The sequence below is a fragment of the Mustela erminea genome, chromosome 10 (assembly GCF_009829155.1).
Source record: "Mustela erminea isolate mMusErm1 chromosome 10, mMusErm1.Pri, whole genome shotgun sequence".
NCBI lineage: Eukaryota > Metazoa > Chordata > Mammalia > Carnivora > Mustelidae > Mustela > Mustela erminea.
Window position 1 is genome coordinate 58,835,199 of NC_045623.1, and position 15,200 is coordinate 58,850,398.

General features: G+C 37.8%; 1 protein-coding gene and 1 pseudogene across 14 annotated transcripts in view; both read left to right on the forward strand.

Annotated features, from left to right (window-relative positions):
- The window catches only part of DOCK7 (dedicator of cytokinesis 7), a 219,732-nt gene that overhangs the window by 42,256 nt on the left and 162,276 nt on the right, over positions 1–15,200 (forward strand). For all 14 annotated transcript variants that reach the window (XM_032303481.1, XM_032303467.1, XM_032303470.1 and 11 more), the window contains exons 5-8: positions 1,739–1,868; positions 1,976–2,188; positions 2,544–2,629; positions 14,587–14,653. In XM_032303481.1, coding sequence (XP_032159372.1) covers positions 1,739–1,868; positions 1,976–2,188; positions 2,544–2,629; positions 14,587–14,653 — 496 coding nt within the window. The remainder of the gene's footprint in view (positions 1–1,738; positions 1,869–1,975; positions 2,189–2,543; positions 2,630–14,586; positions 14,654–15,200) is intronic.
- Positions 10,403–10,577, forward strand: LOC116568440 (annotated as a pseudogene).

The following is a 15,200-nucleotide window of genomic DNA, read 5'->3' on the forward strand; positions in this document are numbered from 1 at the left end:
GGGAGAAGAAGACTCCCCGCTGAGCAGGAATTCCCGATGTGGGGCTCCATCCCAGGACCCCCAAGATTGACCTGAGCCGAAGGCAGACGCTTAACCATCTGAGCCACCCAGGCTCCCTATAATTGCTCTTTGACCTAAATGTCTGTTTAATGCTCTTGGGTATTGGATTTTTAGGAAAGAAGGTTACATTAATTTAAGAATTATTTTAAGTCAAATATATATATTATGTAGCAATATATGTTAACTGATATATGTATACAATGGTGTAGATCTGTTTTTTTCCTTTTTAAAGTCTGTAGCTGTAGCTTGTTTAAGATCTTTTATCCTTGATGATATATAGGAACTTTTATTTTTGACTATTTGAAATTTTAAGATTCGATGCTTCATGGGTGCCTGGGTCGCTCAGTCAGTTAAGCAGATACCTTCAGCTCAGGTCATGGTCCTGGAGTCCTGGGATCAAGTCCTGCATCAGGCTCCCCACTCAGTGGAGAGCCAGCTTCTCCCTCTGTCTGTTGCTCTGCCTACTTGTGCTCTCTTGCTTTCTGTCAAATAAATAAATAAAATCTTTAAAAAAAATTCAATGGGGCACCTGGGTGGCTCAGTGGATTAAGCCTCTGCCTTCGGCTCAGTTCATGATCTCAGGGTCCTGGGATCGAGCCCGACATCAGGCTCTCTGCTCAGCAGGGAGCCTGCTTCTCCCTCTCTCTCTGCCTGCTGCTCTGCCTACTTCTGATCTCTCTCTGTCAAATAAATAAGATCTTTAAAAAAAAAAATTCGATGCTTTATATTTTTCTGCCTTTTAAAAATTTATACTGTTGGGGCACCTGGGTGGCTCAGTGGGTTAAAGCCTCTGCCTTCAGCTCAGGTCATGATCCCAGGGTCCTGGACTTCATGTATCAGCTCTTAGCATTCCAGTTTTACAAAATAAATTTCTACTGTCCTTCCAAAGTTCACTTTATAGTTACATAGCTTCCCTATAAAACATTCTGGCTCTGTGTTCTATCACAGTTCATATATGCAGACTTATACACACTACTCATTGACCCAATACCAGTCTTTCTTAGGGCACTTCTGTAGCATGTGGAATGGACTGAGGTGGCCTCTGAGCCTATCCTTTGTCCACTCCAAAAGCAACACTCTCCAGAGGCTATGGGGTTCCAGTCATTACTGAAAGTAGTGTCATTGGGGCACCTTGGTGGCTCAGTGGGTTAAAGCCTCTGCCTTCGGCTCAGGTCATGATCCCAGGGTCCTGGGATCTAGCCCTGCATCGGGCTCTCTGCTCAGCGGGGAGCCTGCTTCCAGCTCTCTCTCTGCCTGCCTCTCTGCCTACTTGTGATCTCTGTCTGTCAAATAAGTAAATAAAATCTTTTAAAAAAATAAAATTTACAGTCTCATTCTATTCTTTAACCTGGCTTCCCATCCTTTGTTTTAACTGAAAAAAAAAAAAAAAATCTGGATTGAAAGTACAACTTAAGTTAGATATACATGGTTGTTGTAGAAAGAAGGAGAATATGACTTAATGTCTGGAATTTCCTAATCTCCTCTCTAGTTGGAGTAAAGGAACTTTGAATGGAAGTCTCTTAAACTTCTGGTTCAGTGTTGAACACAATCAAAACTGCTGGAATATATCCTTATTAATGTAAAGAAATAATACAGAGAACAGTTGGCTTGTTACATAATGATGAAATGAAAAGTTTCCCAAAAACTGACATTTACTTAACTATTTTATTTTGAATAGGTATCATAAATTGGGAACAGGATTTAATCCTAATACGTTAGATAAACAGAAAGAAAGGCAAAAAGGTTTGCCAAAACAGGTCTTTGAATCTGATGAAGCTCCAGATGGCAACAGCTACCAGGATGAGCAAGTAATGTCTCTATTTTTAAATGACTAAAAGAAATAATTTTAAAGTAATTTATTTTTTAATTTCTTTATTAATATATTTATATTTATATTTAATGTTTTGCATGACAGGATGATCTTAAAAGACGTTCGATGTCAATAGATGATACTCCAAGGGGTAGCTGGGCCTGCAGTATTTTTGACTTGAAAAATTCGCTTCCTGATGCTTTGCTTCCCAATTTACTTGACCGAACTCCCAATGAAGAAATAGACCGTCAGAATGATGACCAAAGGAAATCGAACCGCCACAAGGAACTCTTTGCTCTGCACCCGTCACCAGATGAGGTATAGATATTTGGATATGAAGAAGCAGATGATTATTAAGATAGGTATTTTGGGAGTACTGCATACAGTAATATAATAATGTAGGGAATAAAACTTAATAGAAACATAGGTATAATTTTAGTAAGTGAAATACACTTTTTATTTTAGTGAATATATTTAATGTAATCTAATGTAACTTCTGTGAATTGAGCACATTTAGATTCTAGTGACTTATTTGAGGGTAAATTGATCCTTGTTTTCTGTACTCAGTTGTGAAGACTCAGAGTATTAGATTAATAAACTAGGTTCTTAAAAAATTATCAGGAGTTGAAATGTGGTAAGAATGTTCATTTTAATGTTGTTTGTCAATTTGTAGGAAGAGCCAATAGAACGACTTAGTGTTCCTGATGTGCCCAAAGAGCACTTTGGTCAAAGACTTCTTGTAAAATGTTTATCACTCAAGTGAGTATTCATTTTGTTTACTCTGTAACTTTTATTTTTCAAATAATATTTTGAGTGTTAGTATAACAAAATCACAGTAGACTTTATGCTTTTATTTGTGTCCATTTGAGAAGTATTGTTCTATACATAATTTTAAAGACTACTAAGCATTAAAACTGATGTATGAAGCTGAGCTTAAGAGCATTTTTGGCTCGCAGGTGGAGATGACTCTTTGTCACAGCTATATATAATTAGTCTTAAAACTTGAAAAGCATTTCCTATATATCTTGTGTTTGCCAGATGCTCTACTTGGCTTGGGGACTATAAAGGCAAAGTAGCTTTTCTCTTGATTATACATTTGTTACATAGTAGGCTTTGTGGGTTTTTTTTTTTTTTAAGATTTTGAAGTACATATTTAAAAAAATTTTTTTTTAATTAACATATAATGTATTAGTAGCCCTAGGGATACAGGTCTGTGAATCGCCAGGTTTACACACTTCACAGCACTCACCATAGCACATACCTTCCCCAATGTCCATAACCCAACCACTCTCTTCCTACCCTCTCCCCCCGGTAGCCCTCAGTTTGTTTTGTGAGATTAAGAGTCTCTTATTGTTTGTCTCCCTCCTGATTCCATCTTGTTTCATTTATTCTTTTCCTACCCCCCTGAAGTACATATTTTTTTATGTAAAAAAGTTAAGTGACTTCTGATCTAACATCATCAAAATGATTTATCTTGAATTTATATTGTTTCACAAAGTGCTTTCTCTTATTTTAATTTCTCCTTATTTTAATTCATCCTGTCTTCAGTGTAATTGTATAAGGTAGATATTTTATTCATTTTACAAATGAGGAAACCAGGATTTTAAAATATTAACAGAGGTTAACAGGCATGCTCATTGTTTTGCACCCACTAACAGAAAAGCAACTCTATGTTCTTTTCTTTACATCATGTTAATATTATAGTTAGTTCGTAGTTCTGACTTAAGAAAAAGGAAGTTTCAATTCATAGACTTTCTAAAAGCAGCAATTCATAGGGATAGACCACTTCTACTTCTGGATAACTTGGAGAGTTTTCTTCCTTTGAAAGTCAGGGCATTATATATTTAGTTAGATTTATCTAGACACTTGTTAGTGTTTTAGTGCATTGAGTCTTTTGAATATGAGGACAGCTAATATCAGTTCTTATGATCTTTTGTTTTTTTAAGCAGCTTTATTATGATATAATTTACATATAAAATTTTCCCTTTTATTTTATTTTCTTTTCTTTTTAAGATTTTATTTATTTATTTGACAGAGAGAAATCACAAGTAGATGGAGAGGCAGGCAGAGAGAGAGAGAGGGAAGCAGGCTCCCTGCTGAGCAGAGAGCCCAATGCGGGACTCGATCCCAAGACCCTGAGATCATGACCCGAGCCGAAGGCAGCAGCTCAACCCACTGAGCCACCCAGGCGCCCCTAAAATTTTCCCTTTTAAAAGTCAGTGGTTTACTTATTTGTCTTTGAAATTTTAATTCTAGTATAGTTAACAAATGGCATTATTACTGTTTTTGGGTATACAATATAGTGATTCAGTAATTGTATGTATTACTCAGTGCTTATCATGCTTAAGTGTACTTGTAATCCCCTTCATCTATTTCACCCATCTGCCAACCCACCTCCTCTCTAGTAACTATCAGTTTGTTCTCTACAGTTAGGTCTGTTTTTTGGTTTATCTCTTTTTGTTGTTCATTTGTTTTGTTTATTAAATGCCACTTATCATTGAAATCATTTGGTTTTTGTCTTTTACTGATTAAGTTATTTCACTTAGCATTATATTCTCTCTCTTCCTTTCTTCTCTTGCTCACTTCTTTTTTTGGGGGGTAAATATTTATTTATTTATTTGAGAGAGAGAGAGTGTGCACAATTGGGGGCAGGGTCAGAGAGAGAGAGAGAGAGAGTGAGAATCTCATGGGCTGAGTGTGGAGCCCAACATGGGGCTTGATCTCATGACCTGAAGGTCATGATGGGAGCCGAAATTATGAGTTGATTGCATAACCAGCTGAGCCACCCAGGCTCCCCTCTTGCTCACTTCTCTTACGATTTTCTGGATTTCTTTAGTGATATACTTAGATTCCTTTCTCTTTACTTTTTGCATATCTATTACTGGTTTTTAATTTGTGGTTACAGTTAAGTTTGTATGTAACATCTTATGCATAAGCAGTCCATATTAAGTTGATGGTTGCTTAAGTTTGAACCCATTCTTTACTCCCCTGCCTTTTGCTCCCACATTTTAGGTATATGGTGTCATATTTTACATTCTTTTATTTTGTGAGTCTCTTAACTGATTTTTATAGGTATACTTGATTTTAGTGCTTTTGTGCTTCCTACTTTTCTTACTCCTGCTTATGGTCTTTCCTTTCCATTCAAAGAATCACCTTTAACATTTCTTGTAGGGATAGTTTAGTGGCGATGAGTTCTTGTAACTTTTAGTCTTCTGGGAACATCTTTATTCTCATTCTGTTCTGAATGATGGCCTTGCTGGATAAAGTATTCTTGGGTGCAGTTTTTTTTTTTTTCTTTTAGCACTTTGAATATATCACTTTGAATATAGCCTGCAAAATTTCTGCTAAAAAATCAGCTGGTAGCCTTATATGGTTTTCCTTGTATGTAACTGTTTTCTTTTCTCTTGCTGCTTTTAAAATTCTCTATCACTACCTTTTCCATTTTAATTACTGTGTGTCTTGGTATGGACCTCCTGGGTTGATTTTCTTGGTCTCTCTGTGCTTCCTCAGTTTAGATTTCTGCTTCCTTCTCCAGATTTGGGAAGGTTTCAACTATTATTTCTTCAAATAAATTTTCTGCTCTCTTTCCTCTCTCTTCTCCTTCTGGGGTCTCTTTGGTGCAAATGTTATTATGCTTGATGGCCTTACTGAATTCTGTAAGTCTTTTTTCATTTTTTATTATTTTTTTTCCTTTCTTTTATTCAGCTTGATTGCTTTCCATTACTCTGTCTTCCAGGTCATTGATCCCTTCTTCTACTTCCTCTAGTCCACTCTTTACCCCATCTAGTGTATTTTTAATTTCAGTTACTGAATTCTTCATCTTTGGTTCTTTTTTTATATTTTTTGTCTCTTCATTGAGTGTCTCAGTGAGGTCCTCCCCTCTTTTCTCGAGTCCCATGAGTATCTTTATGACCATTACTTTAAATTCTTTATTGGGCGTATTTCTTACTTTAGTTTTTGTTCGGTTCTCTTGCTGTGATTTTGTCCCCACCGCCCCCCAATTTGGGACATAGTCCTCTTTCTCCTTATTTTGTTTAACTCTCTGTGTCTGTCTCTGTGTTAGGAAAGTCAGCCAAATCTCCTGCTCTTGAAAGTAGTGGTGTCATGAAGAATGGGTTCTATAGTACCCTGCAGTGCACTGTCCCTTCTTCACCAGAATCCAGTAATTCAGGGGATCTCCGAGGTGTGATGCAGTTCACAGTTCAGTTATCTGCAAGACTCTTTTTGCCTGCTGTGGGCAGGTTTTGGTCCCGTGTTGTTAATGGGTTAGCCTGGGGCTGCCTTGGGCTTAAGTTGAGTAAGACTAGGCATTTGCCAGGGATGAAGTGCACTGAACTGTGGGCACTTTCCCTGTGTTGTCTCCCGAGAAGCTTTCGTTGCTAGATGAGGCCTGTGGTCAGACCAGCTGTCTGCTCCCAGCCCCACTGCTGGGGCCACAGGGGAGTTGGTGTGTGTGGTTATCTTTCCCTTCCCCAGTGTAGGGGTTACTTTGGAGGAGTTGTGGCCTCTGTTGGGGCTCTTTGCACACTACCAGGCTTGTGGCATTGCTTTGGGTGGGTTCTATCCAAGGGCATATTTTAGGGGGCAGGTCTGCCGGAGAATGAAGAGACATGTTTCCCCTTTAGCAAGTTAGGTAGAGAGTTGGCACTGTGTTGGTTTCTGCAGGTATCTAGGCTGGGGGGTGGGAGAGGGAAATGGTACCCACCAGCTTCTTTGTTCCTGGAGAGGTCTTCCAATGATCCCTGTACCTCCTGCACGTGCTCCAAGATTTGTAAACAAATCTCCCTCTTGTATACACCAGAAATTTTTCTTTTCCTTTTTCTTTAAGGTTATTTTTAAAGATTTTGTTTATTTGAGAGAGAGAGCAAGAGAGAGAGAGAGCATGAGTGGGAGGAAGGGGCAGAGGGAGAGGGAGACGCAGACTCCCTGCTAGCAGGGAGCCTGATGCAGGGCTTGATCCTAGAATGCTGGGATTGTGACTTGAGCCAAAGGCAGATGCTTAACTGACTGAGCCACCCAAGCACCCCACACACCAGAAATTTTTCAAGCTGCTACATCTATGTTATAAAATCTGAGGGGCTGGAGTGCCTGGATGGAGCAGTCAGTTAAGCAACTGACTCTTGGTTTCAGCTCAGGTTGTGATCCCAGGGTCTTGGGATCGAGCCCCGAGTGAGTCTTTGTTCCCAGGGTGGAATCTGCTTAAGTTTTTCTCTCCCTTTCCCTCTGCCCTGTCTTCCCCGCCCCCCGCCCCCCAGCCCCTGCACATGCATGCATGCATGCTCTCTCTCTCTCTCAAATAAATAAATAAGTCTAAGTCTTTTATAAAAAAACAAAACAAAACAAAACTGAGGGACTCTTTGTTGTGTTGTCTCATTAAGAGCAGGGACTCAGTTTCCTTTCACCTTCCTGGCCATCCCAAAGCCTAGCTGCTGATTTTTTTAAAGTTCTGGGTGTTAAGCCCCACAGATGGTAAGAACTGGTAAAATTTGGCCCATCTGATTTTCAGAGCCAAACGTTAGAGGGATTTGTCTTACCCCTGTGGGTTCCTTGTGCCTGGGGTGCCTGTTTTGATGGTCTTGTTTTTTCCCCCCTTTCTGCACCTATTGTTTGCCTCCCTCCTGCAGGTCCATTTAGCTCCTGACCTCGTCTCTGCCCTTCCTACTTTCTTTTTGTGGCCTCTTCTCTACAAGTAGCTGTGGAGAGTCTGTTCTACTAGTTTTAGGGTGGTTTTTTGGTTATTTGTAAATAAACCAGTGGGTTTATTTATACTTACATGAGTGTTATCTAGTTGTATCTATGGGAAGAGGTGAAGCTTAGGGTCTTCCTACTCTGCCACTGTCTCTAGAAAGCTAAAGTCAGTGGTTTTTAGTATATTCAGAGTTGTACAACGATTACTGTGACTAATTCTAGAACATACTCATCACCCCGGAGAGAAACTCCATACCTGTATTTGTCTGCTTAGACTGCCATAACAAAATACCCTAGATTGAGTGGCTTAAACAACAGAAATATATTTCCTTACACTTCTGGAGACTCTTAAGTTGAGGATCAAGGTGTTGGTTGGATTGGTTTCTGATGAGGCCTCTCTTCCTGACTTGTAGATAGCTATCTTCTTTTTGTACCCTCACGTAGCCTTTTCTTTGTTCCTGAATGACGAGAGTGTCTCTGGGGTCTCTTTCTCTTTTTATAGAGACACTAGTCTTTTTTGGCTTAGGATCTCAGTCTTATGGTCTCATTTAACCTTAGTTATCTACTTAAAGTCTCTGTCTCCAAATGTAGTCACATTGGGGATTAGGGCTACAACATAAACATTTTCAGGTGACACAGTTCTGTTCATAAAAGCTCCCTTAGTGGTCACTTCTATTCTCTCAGCCCCCAACAACCACTAATTTGCTTTAGGTTTCTTTAAGTTTGCCTATTCTGTATAATTAATGAAATGGAATTATATAATGTGTGGTCCTTTGTGTCTGGCTTTGTTTATAAAGCATAATGTTTTCAAGGTTTATGTTGTAGCGTATATCAATACTTCATTCTTTTATATAGCTAATAATATTAAACTATGAATACAACACATTTTGTTTATCCTTTTATCACTTGATGAGCATGTGTTACTTCCACTTTTTAAAAAATAACAGCCTTATTGAAATATAATCATACATTGCAGTTCACTCAAAGTATACCCAGTGTAGTTCACCATTGGCTTCACTTAGTTCGCTTAATGTTCAATTTAGTGGGTTTTAGTATATTCACAGATTTGTGCACTGTCAGCACAATTTTAGAACATTTTCATCATCCCCAAAAGAAAACCCATATCCGTTACTTTCCCCATTTTCCCCCAGTTCTTCCAGCCTTCAGTAGCCACTGATCTGTCTTCTGTCTATATACATTTATTTATTTTAATTATTTCCCAATAATGGAATAATATAGTATGTGATTTTTTTTGGTCTGGCTTCTTTCACTTAGTGTAATGTTTTCAGGGTATATGTATGTTATAGCATGTATGAGTACTTGATTTCTTTTTATGGCTGGGTGATACTTCATTGGATGGGTACACAATATTTTGTTTATCCATTCATCAGTTGATGACCATTTGGGTTGTTTCCACTTTTCAGCCATTATGAATTATATTGCTAAGACATTTATATACAAGCTTATGTTTTCATTTCTCTTGGGTATATACCTGTGATTAGAATTGTGGTTGATTTGTTAACTACATGTTTAAATTTTGGAGGAATTGCCAGGCTCTTTTCCAAAGCAGCTGTACGATTTTACATTCCCCCTTAGCATGTATGGGGCTTCTAACTAGTCTACATTCTTGCCAACACTTTTTATTACCTATTTTTTTTGATGAGAGTGGATGTGAGGCATCTCATTGTGGTTTTGTACTTATGATCTTACTGACTAGTAAAGTTTTAGGTTTATTATTTCTCCCTTAAAGGAATAAAATACAGAATGGGTTTTCACATAATTTTGTGATGTTTAGTTTTAGTTTGGTCAGCTCTTGCTAAAAGTCCTGAACCAAGAATTACATACATGTGATTTCTCTATCATAAGAAAAATCCAGGTTTAAAGGAAGGAAGAACATAGTCACATTATGATTTCAGAAGGGGTCAGAAATAATAGTTTTATTTTAGTCATCAATTACAGAAACTGATACATTTTTGAAAATACATTTTCTTACATTTATTTTCTAAGACTAACCTTCCTTTATCCTGCATGAGAAAATTATTTTTAATATTAAGACTGTGAGTCAGCAATAAAGTAATCTAGACATTCAGGATAAAAAAGTAAGGATTAAAACTAAGCTGTTATAAAACTAAGAATTTATTGGGAGCCCAATAATGGTAGGAAATCTTTCCATAGGGGTATGCATTCTGTAGCGAACTTTTACATTGGGGCTGTTGTCCAACCCTGGTTTTTTTGTTTTGTTTTGTTTTTTTAAAAGATTTTATTTACTTATTTGACAGAGAGAGAGATCACAAGTAGGCAGAATAGCAGACAGAGAGAGAGGGGGAAGCAGGCTCCCTGCTGAGCAGAGAGCCTAATGTGGGGCTCGACCCCAGGAGCCTGAGATCATGACCTGAGCTGAAGGCAGAAGCTTAACACACTGAGGCACCCAGGCGCACCATGTCCAACCCTGTTTTAATGGACTTTACAAGAGAAAGAGCTTGCACTCAAACAGGGTAGAAACAGAGTCTTGTATAAGTACCTAACACCAGATTCTATAGGAGTAATATTGTAGGTGGTAGAGATATTTATCTGTTACGACTTTGGCTGTAGCAGGGAGAAACTTAGATATGAAATAGGAAAAAAAAAAAACCCCAAACAGTGACTCCTCTTGAGTTCATAACCATAAGCTCATGTACCATCTCTGTGGTTCAAAAAACTTCAAGGCAGAAAACTCCAAGGAAACAATGTAGTCCAGATTTGTGGTGCCGTTATTATTGGACAACATTGACTATAAGTCATAATAGAGTCACACATGTTGATAAAATTGTTCAAAGCTGTATTATGAAAATTGTATGGAAGCAAATGTGTTAAAATACACCACACTAAAATCTGTTCTTATCAGTTTAATATGTGATGTATTCTCTAGCCAAGGATGATATATTAAATGGATTTTTGGAACTAGGAAGTAGAATAGGTTGCTTGCTCCCTCCACTCCACACATCAACCTAGGAGTACTTCCAGGAACAGTTCACCCTCTCGGGGAATTAAGAAAAAAATACACCCCACTTAAAAAAAAAAAACAAAAAAAACCCTAAAAGGAATAAGCCAATATTTTACTAGTTGTGTGTTTTGGTAGGCCTCTGAGTGATTAAAGATTGCCTGTTTTTAGATGTTTCAGAATTCTCAACATTTCAAATAAATGAGCACTTATAGTGAAAACAACAACAGCCTTTTTGCAGCTTATAGCCACTGGGCATCTAATGCTCAAATGGTATTTCTTCTTTTTTCTTTTTTAATTTTTAAAAAAGATTTTATTTATTTAATTGAAGAGGGAGAGAGAGAGAGAGAGAGCACGAGTGCACAAGAGTGGGGAGAGGGAGAAGCAGACTCCCCACTGAGCGGGGAGCCCAATGCAGGGGCTCTATTCCAGGACACTGGGAGCATAACCTGAGAGGAAAGCAGATGCCCAACTGACTGAGCCACCCAGACATCCTTCAAATATTATTTCCTGACAAACTCAAGCATACATATGTTTGATTGCATGGGAGTAATACAATACGCTTTTTTAAAATTTTCTGACTTAGATTATGTACTGAACCTATGAGGAGTATACATTAAAAAGAGAAAAGATAAAAAAGAAGAAAACAACCGCTGTGGAATTCCCTTTGTATAATGGAAGAGGCTTTGAAACTTAAAAAAAAAAATTCATATTATGTAATCTCATTCAAAAAATTATTGTCCTGCTTTAGGAGGAGCCTCTCTTATGTGAAACACACTGTTTTTTTCCCTCAGGATTTTCAGCCTTTGTTTATCATGCTAACAATATGGATCTCTAAATATTGTTCAAGAGTATCATAGAGAAAGTTATTATACATGAATTTTATGCTGCTAAATTCCAAAATAGGTTATTTTCTGAATAAGCAATAACCATTTCTTTTACCTTTGATCCATTTTTGCTTATTTTTATGTGAATTTAGAATTTATATGAACGTGCAAAGGGCCAAAAGGAGACTGGGCAGTTTTGAAGCACTTTATGAAATAAAACTAGGTATCAAGACTTAATATGAAGCTACATAATTAAGACAGTATAGCATGGACACATAAGTAGATAAACCAGCCAATGGTCTAGAGCCCGAAAAAGACCCATATGTTTATGGATTTTTGATTTACTATATAAGTGGTGTGACAGTAGTCCCCCTCTTATCCATGGATTCAGTTACCAGTGGTCAGGTGCTGTCCAGAAGCAGATGGTGATTCTTCTTGAGGTATGGTCAGAAGGTCAATAGTAGCCTAATCCTATTTTGTCATTCCCCTCACTTTATGTCATACACAGGCATTTTATCCTCTCATACCATCGTAAGGAAAAGGAGGATGAGTGTAGTACAAGAAGACATTTTGAGAGAGAGAGAGAGAGAAACCACATTCACATATCTTTTATTACAGTATGTTGCATTAGTTATTCTGTTATTAGTTATTGTTGTTAATCTTTTACTGTGCCTAAAGTATAAATTAAACCTTAAAACAGATTATATATGTATTGGAACAAATATAGTATCTATAGGTCTCAGTACTATCCACAAGGTTTCAGGCATCCTTGGGGGTCTTGGAACACTTTTTGCACACAAGGGAAAACAACTGTATAGACAGTGGGGAAGGTTTATCTTTTTAATAAATTGGCAGGACAGTTGGATATCTGTTTCTGTTTCTCCTTCTCTGTCATACAAAAGGAGAAGATATTTTCAATACATTCATTTGACAAAGTGTCCATATACAGAATTCATAAAGAAGTATAAATTGATGAGGAAAATGTCAAATAAGAAATAGAAAAATGGCCCAAAAGAGGATACCTTTGTGGTTATAACTATATGAAGAGATGCATATTAAAAGTCCATCAAGTGTGGTACCACGTACCTACTGGAGTCAAAGTTCGAGCGAGTGACACTAACAGGTGGTAAAGAGGTTGCAGAGTAGGCTTTGTAGAGGTTAAGCTGTGTAGACAGTATCACCAAAATCCCTGTTCTTTTGGCTTCTGCTAAGTCCTGCTTTTAAGTCCTGCTGAGAGGCATCAGCAGGAAGTCAGAGGGTGGAAGAGCGTGAAATCAGGGGTATTTATTTCCTTTACTCATTCCCTGCTAGGTTATATCAATTGGTCGTCTCCTTCTCAAAAAGCCACTGTTTCTGTGAAAGGCCCTTATGTATCTTTTCTTTCTAAGTTTTGGCTTCCACTTCCAAGGTCGTCTTTAGGTCAAGGATTGGTAATGACTCCCTGCTATTGTTATCCCCAGAGAATTGTACATTCTGTAGTTGTTCTTCCTAAATCTTGTCCAAATCTTTGTGAATCACCTTTCATTAAATTCTTAATCCAATGCAAATATGTTATCTCCAGCAAGGAGATAACTTTTTTCTTTTCTCTTTCTTTCTTTCTCTCTTCTTTCTTTCTCTTTTCAGAGAGAAAGAGAGAATAAGCAGGCAGAGCAGTAGGCAGATGGAGTGAGAAAAGCAGTCTTCCTGCAGAGAACCCATGTGGGACTCGATCCCAGGACTCTGGAATCATGACCTGAGTCAAAGGCAGATGCCTAACCAACTGAGCCACCCAGGTGGCCCATGACTTTGATAATACTTTTAGGATTAAAAAAAATGAGCTGTGTGAAACATGTTTTTTTTTTTTTTTTTTTTTAATTTCTTTTCAGCATAACAGTATTCATTGTTTATGCACCACACCCAGTGCTCCATGCAAAACGTGCCCTCCCTAATACTACCAGCTGGCTCCCCCAACCTCCCACCCCCCGCCCCTTCAAAACCCTCAGGTTGTTTTTCAGAGTCCATAGTCTCTCATGGTTCACCTCCCCTTCCAATTTCCCTTAATTCCCTTCTCCTCTCCATCTCCCTATGTCCTCCATGTTATTTGTTATGCTCCACAAATAAGTGAAACCATATGATAATTGACTCTCTCTGCTTGACTGATTTCACTCAGCATAATCTCTTCCAGTCCCGTCCATGTTGCTACAAAAGTTGGGTATTCATCCTTTCTGATGGAGGCATAATACTCCATAGTGTATATGGATCACATCTTCCTTATCCATTCGTCCATTGAAGGGCATCTTGGTTCTTTCCACAGTTTGGCGACCGTGGCCATTGCTGCTATATACATTGGGGTACAGATGGCCCTTCTTTTCACTACATCTGTGTCTTTGGGGTAAATACCCAGTAGTGCAATTGCAGGGTCATAGGGAAGCTCTATTTTTAATTTCTTAAGGAATCTCCACATTGTTCTCCAAAGTGTCTGCACCAACTTGCATTCCCAAGAACATGGTTTTTATAACCTTGACACTATTGACTTTTTTGTCTGGCTAATTTTTCGTTGTTAGGTACTCTCCTATATAATGTTGAATGTTTAGCCGCAGCCTGGCCTCTACTCATTAAATACCAGTAATGCTCCTGCAGTGATGATAATTTAAAATGTGTCCAGACATTGCCAGATATCCCTTTGGGGGCAAAACTGTCCTTTGTTAAGAATCACTGCTCAAGGGGCGCCTGGGTGGCTCAGTGGGTTAAAGCCTCTGCCTTTGGCTCAGGTCATGATCTCAGGGTCCTGGGATCAAGCCCTACATCAGGCTCTCTGCTTGGCGGGGAGCCTGCTTCCTCATCTCTCTCTCTCTCTCTCTCTCTCTCTCTCTGCCTGCCTCTCCCTACTTGTGATCTCTCTGTCAAATAAATAAATAAAATCTTTAAAAAAAATTCATTCACCAAGTGCATTTATACATAGACAAAAATCTAGATGGATAGGCCCTGAAACTGTTTATTTTGGTTCTTGCCATGTGGTAGAATTTTGTATGCTCTTGTTTTTCTCTGAAAATTTTTTACTTGTTTTCTTAGTTTTTTGTTTTTGTTTTTGTTTTTTACATTGAATATATGGGATTACCCTAGAGGAGGTAATGGTTGATTTAGACCAATAGATATACATGGAAAAGTGTTTCAGAAAGAAGGGGTAGCATAGATGTTATAACACAGATGAAGAAAGATTAAACTCTTTTTTTTTCTTTAAGGTTTGAAATTGAAATTGAACCCATTTTTGCAAGTTTGGCCTTATATGATGTCAAGGAAAAGAAAAAGGTAAGGGTATATTGTTTGAATATAGTCTTTTGTCACAATTCTAGGTTTCAGAAACTTGTTTTTAGTTTGTTTTGTAAGATAACTTAAATTTTTTTTGAGAATTGTTAAGCATATCTTTTAAGAAGAAAATAGAAATTTAATTTATTGAGACTTGTTAAATATTTTCTTAGTATAAAATAGTTTAGTTGATACCTAGTTTTTATTTAAAGGAGAGAGTTTCAAAAAGAGGTGGCAGAAGCAGCTTTCTTTTAGTTTAAGAAAAATTTAATATAAGAAAGGCATTTTAGGCAACAATGTATAAAGGATTAGAATCATTAGGAATTTCAGTTGATGCAATTTTAAAATTCATTCTAGCTAAAAGATCATTTACGTGTGCTTGAAATTTTTTGTCTTAGATCCTGCTTTAGTTTTACCATCATATCTTTATTACTTTTAGGAGTTTTTCCAGGGGGCTATCTCATACTGCTTTTCTTTTTTTTCTTTTTTTAAGATTTTATTTATTTGAGAGAGAAAGTGGGAGAGCAAGTGAGCAGAGGGGAGAGGTAGA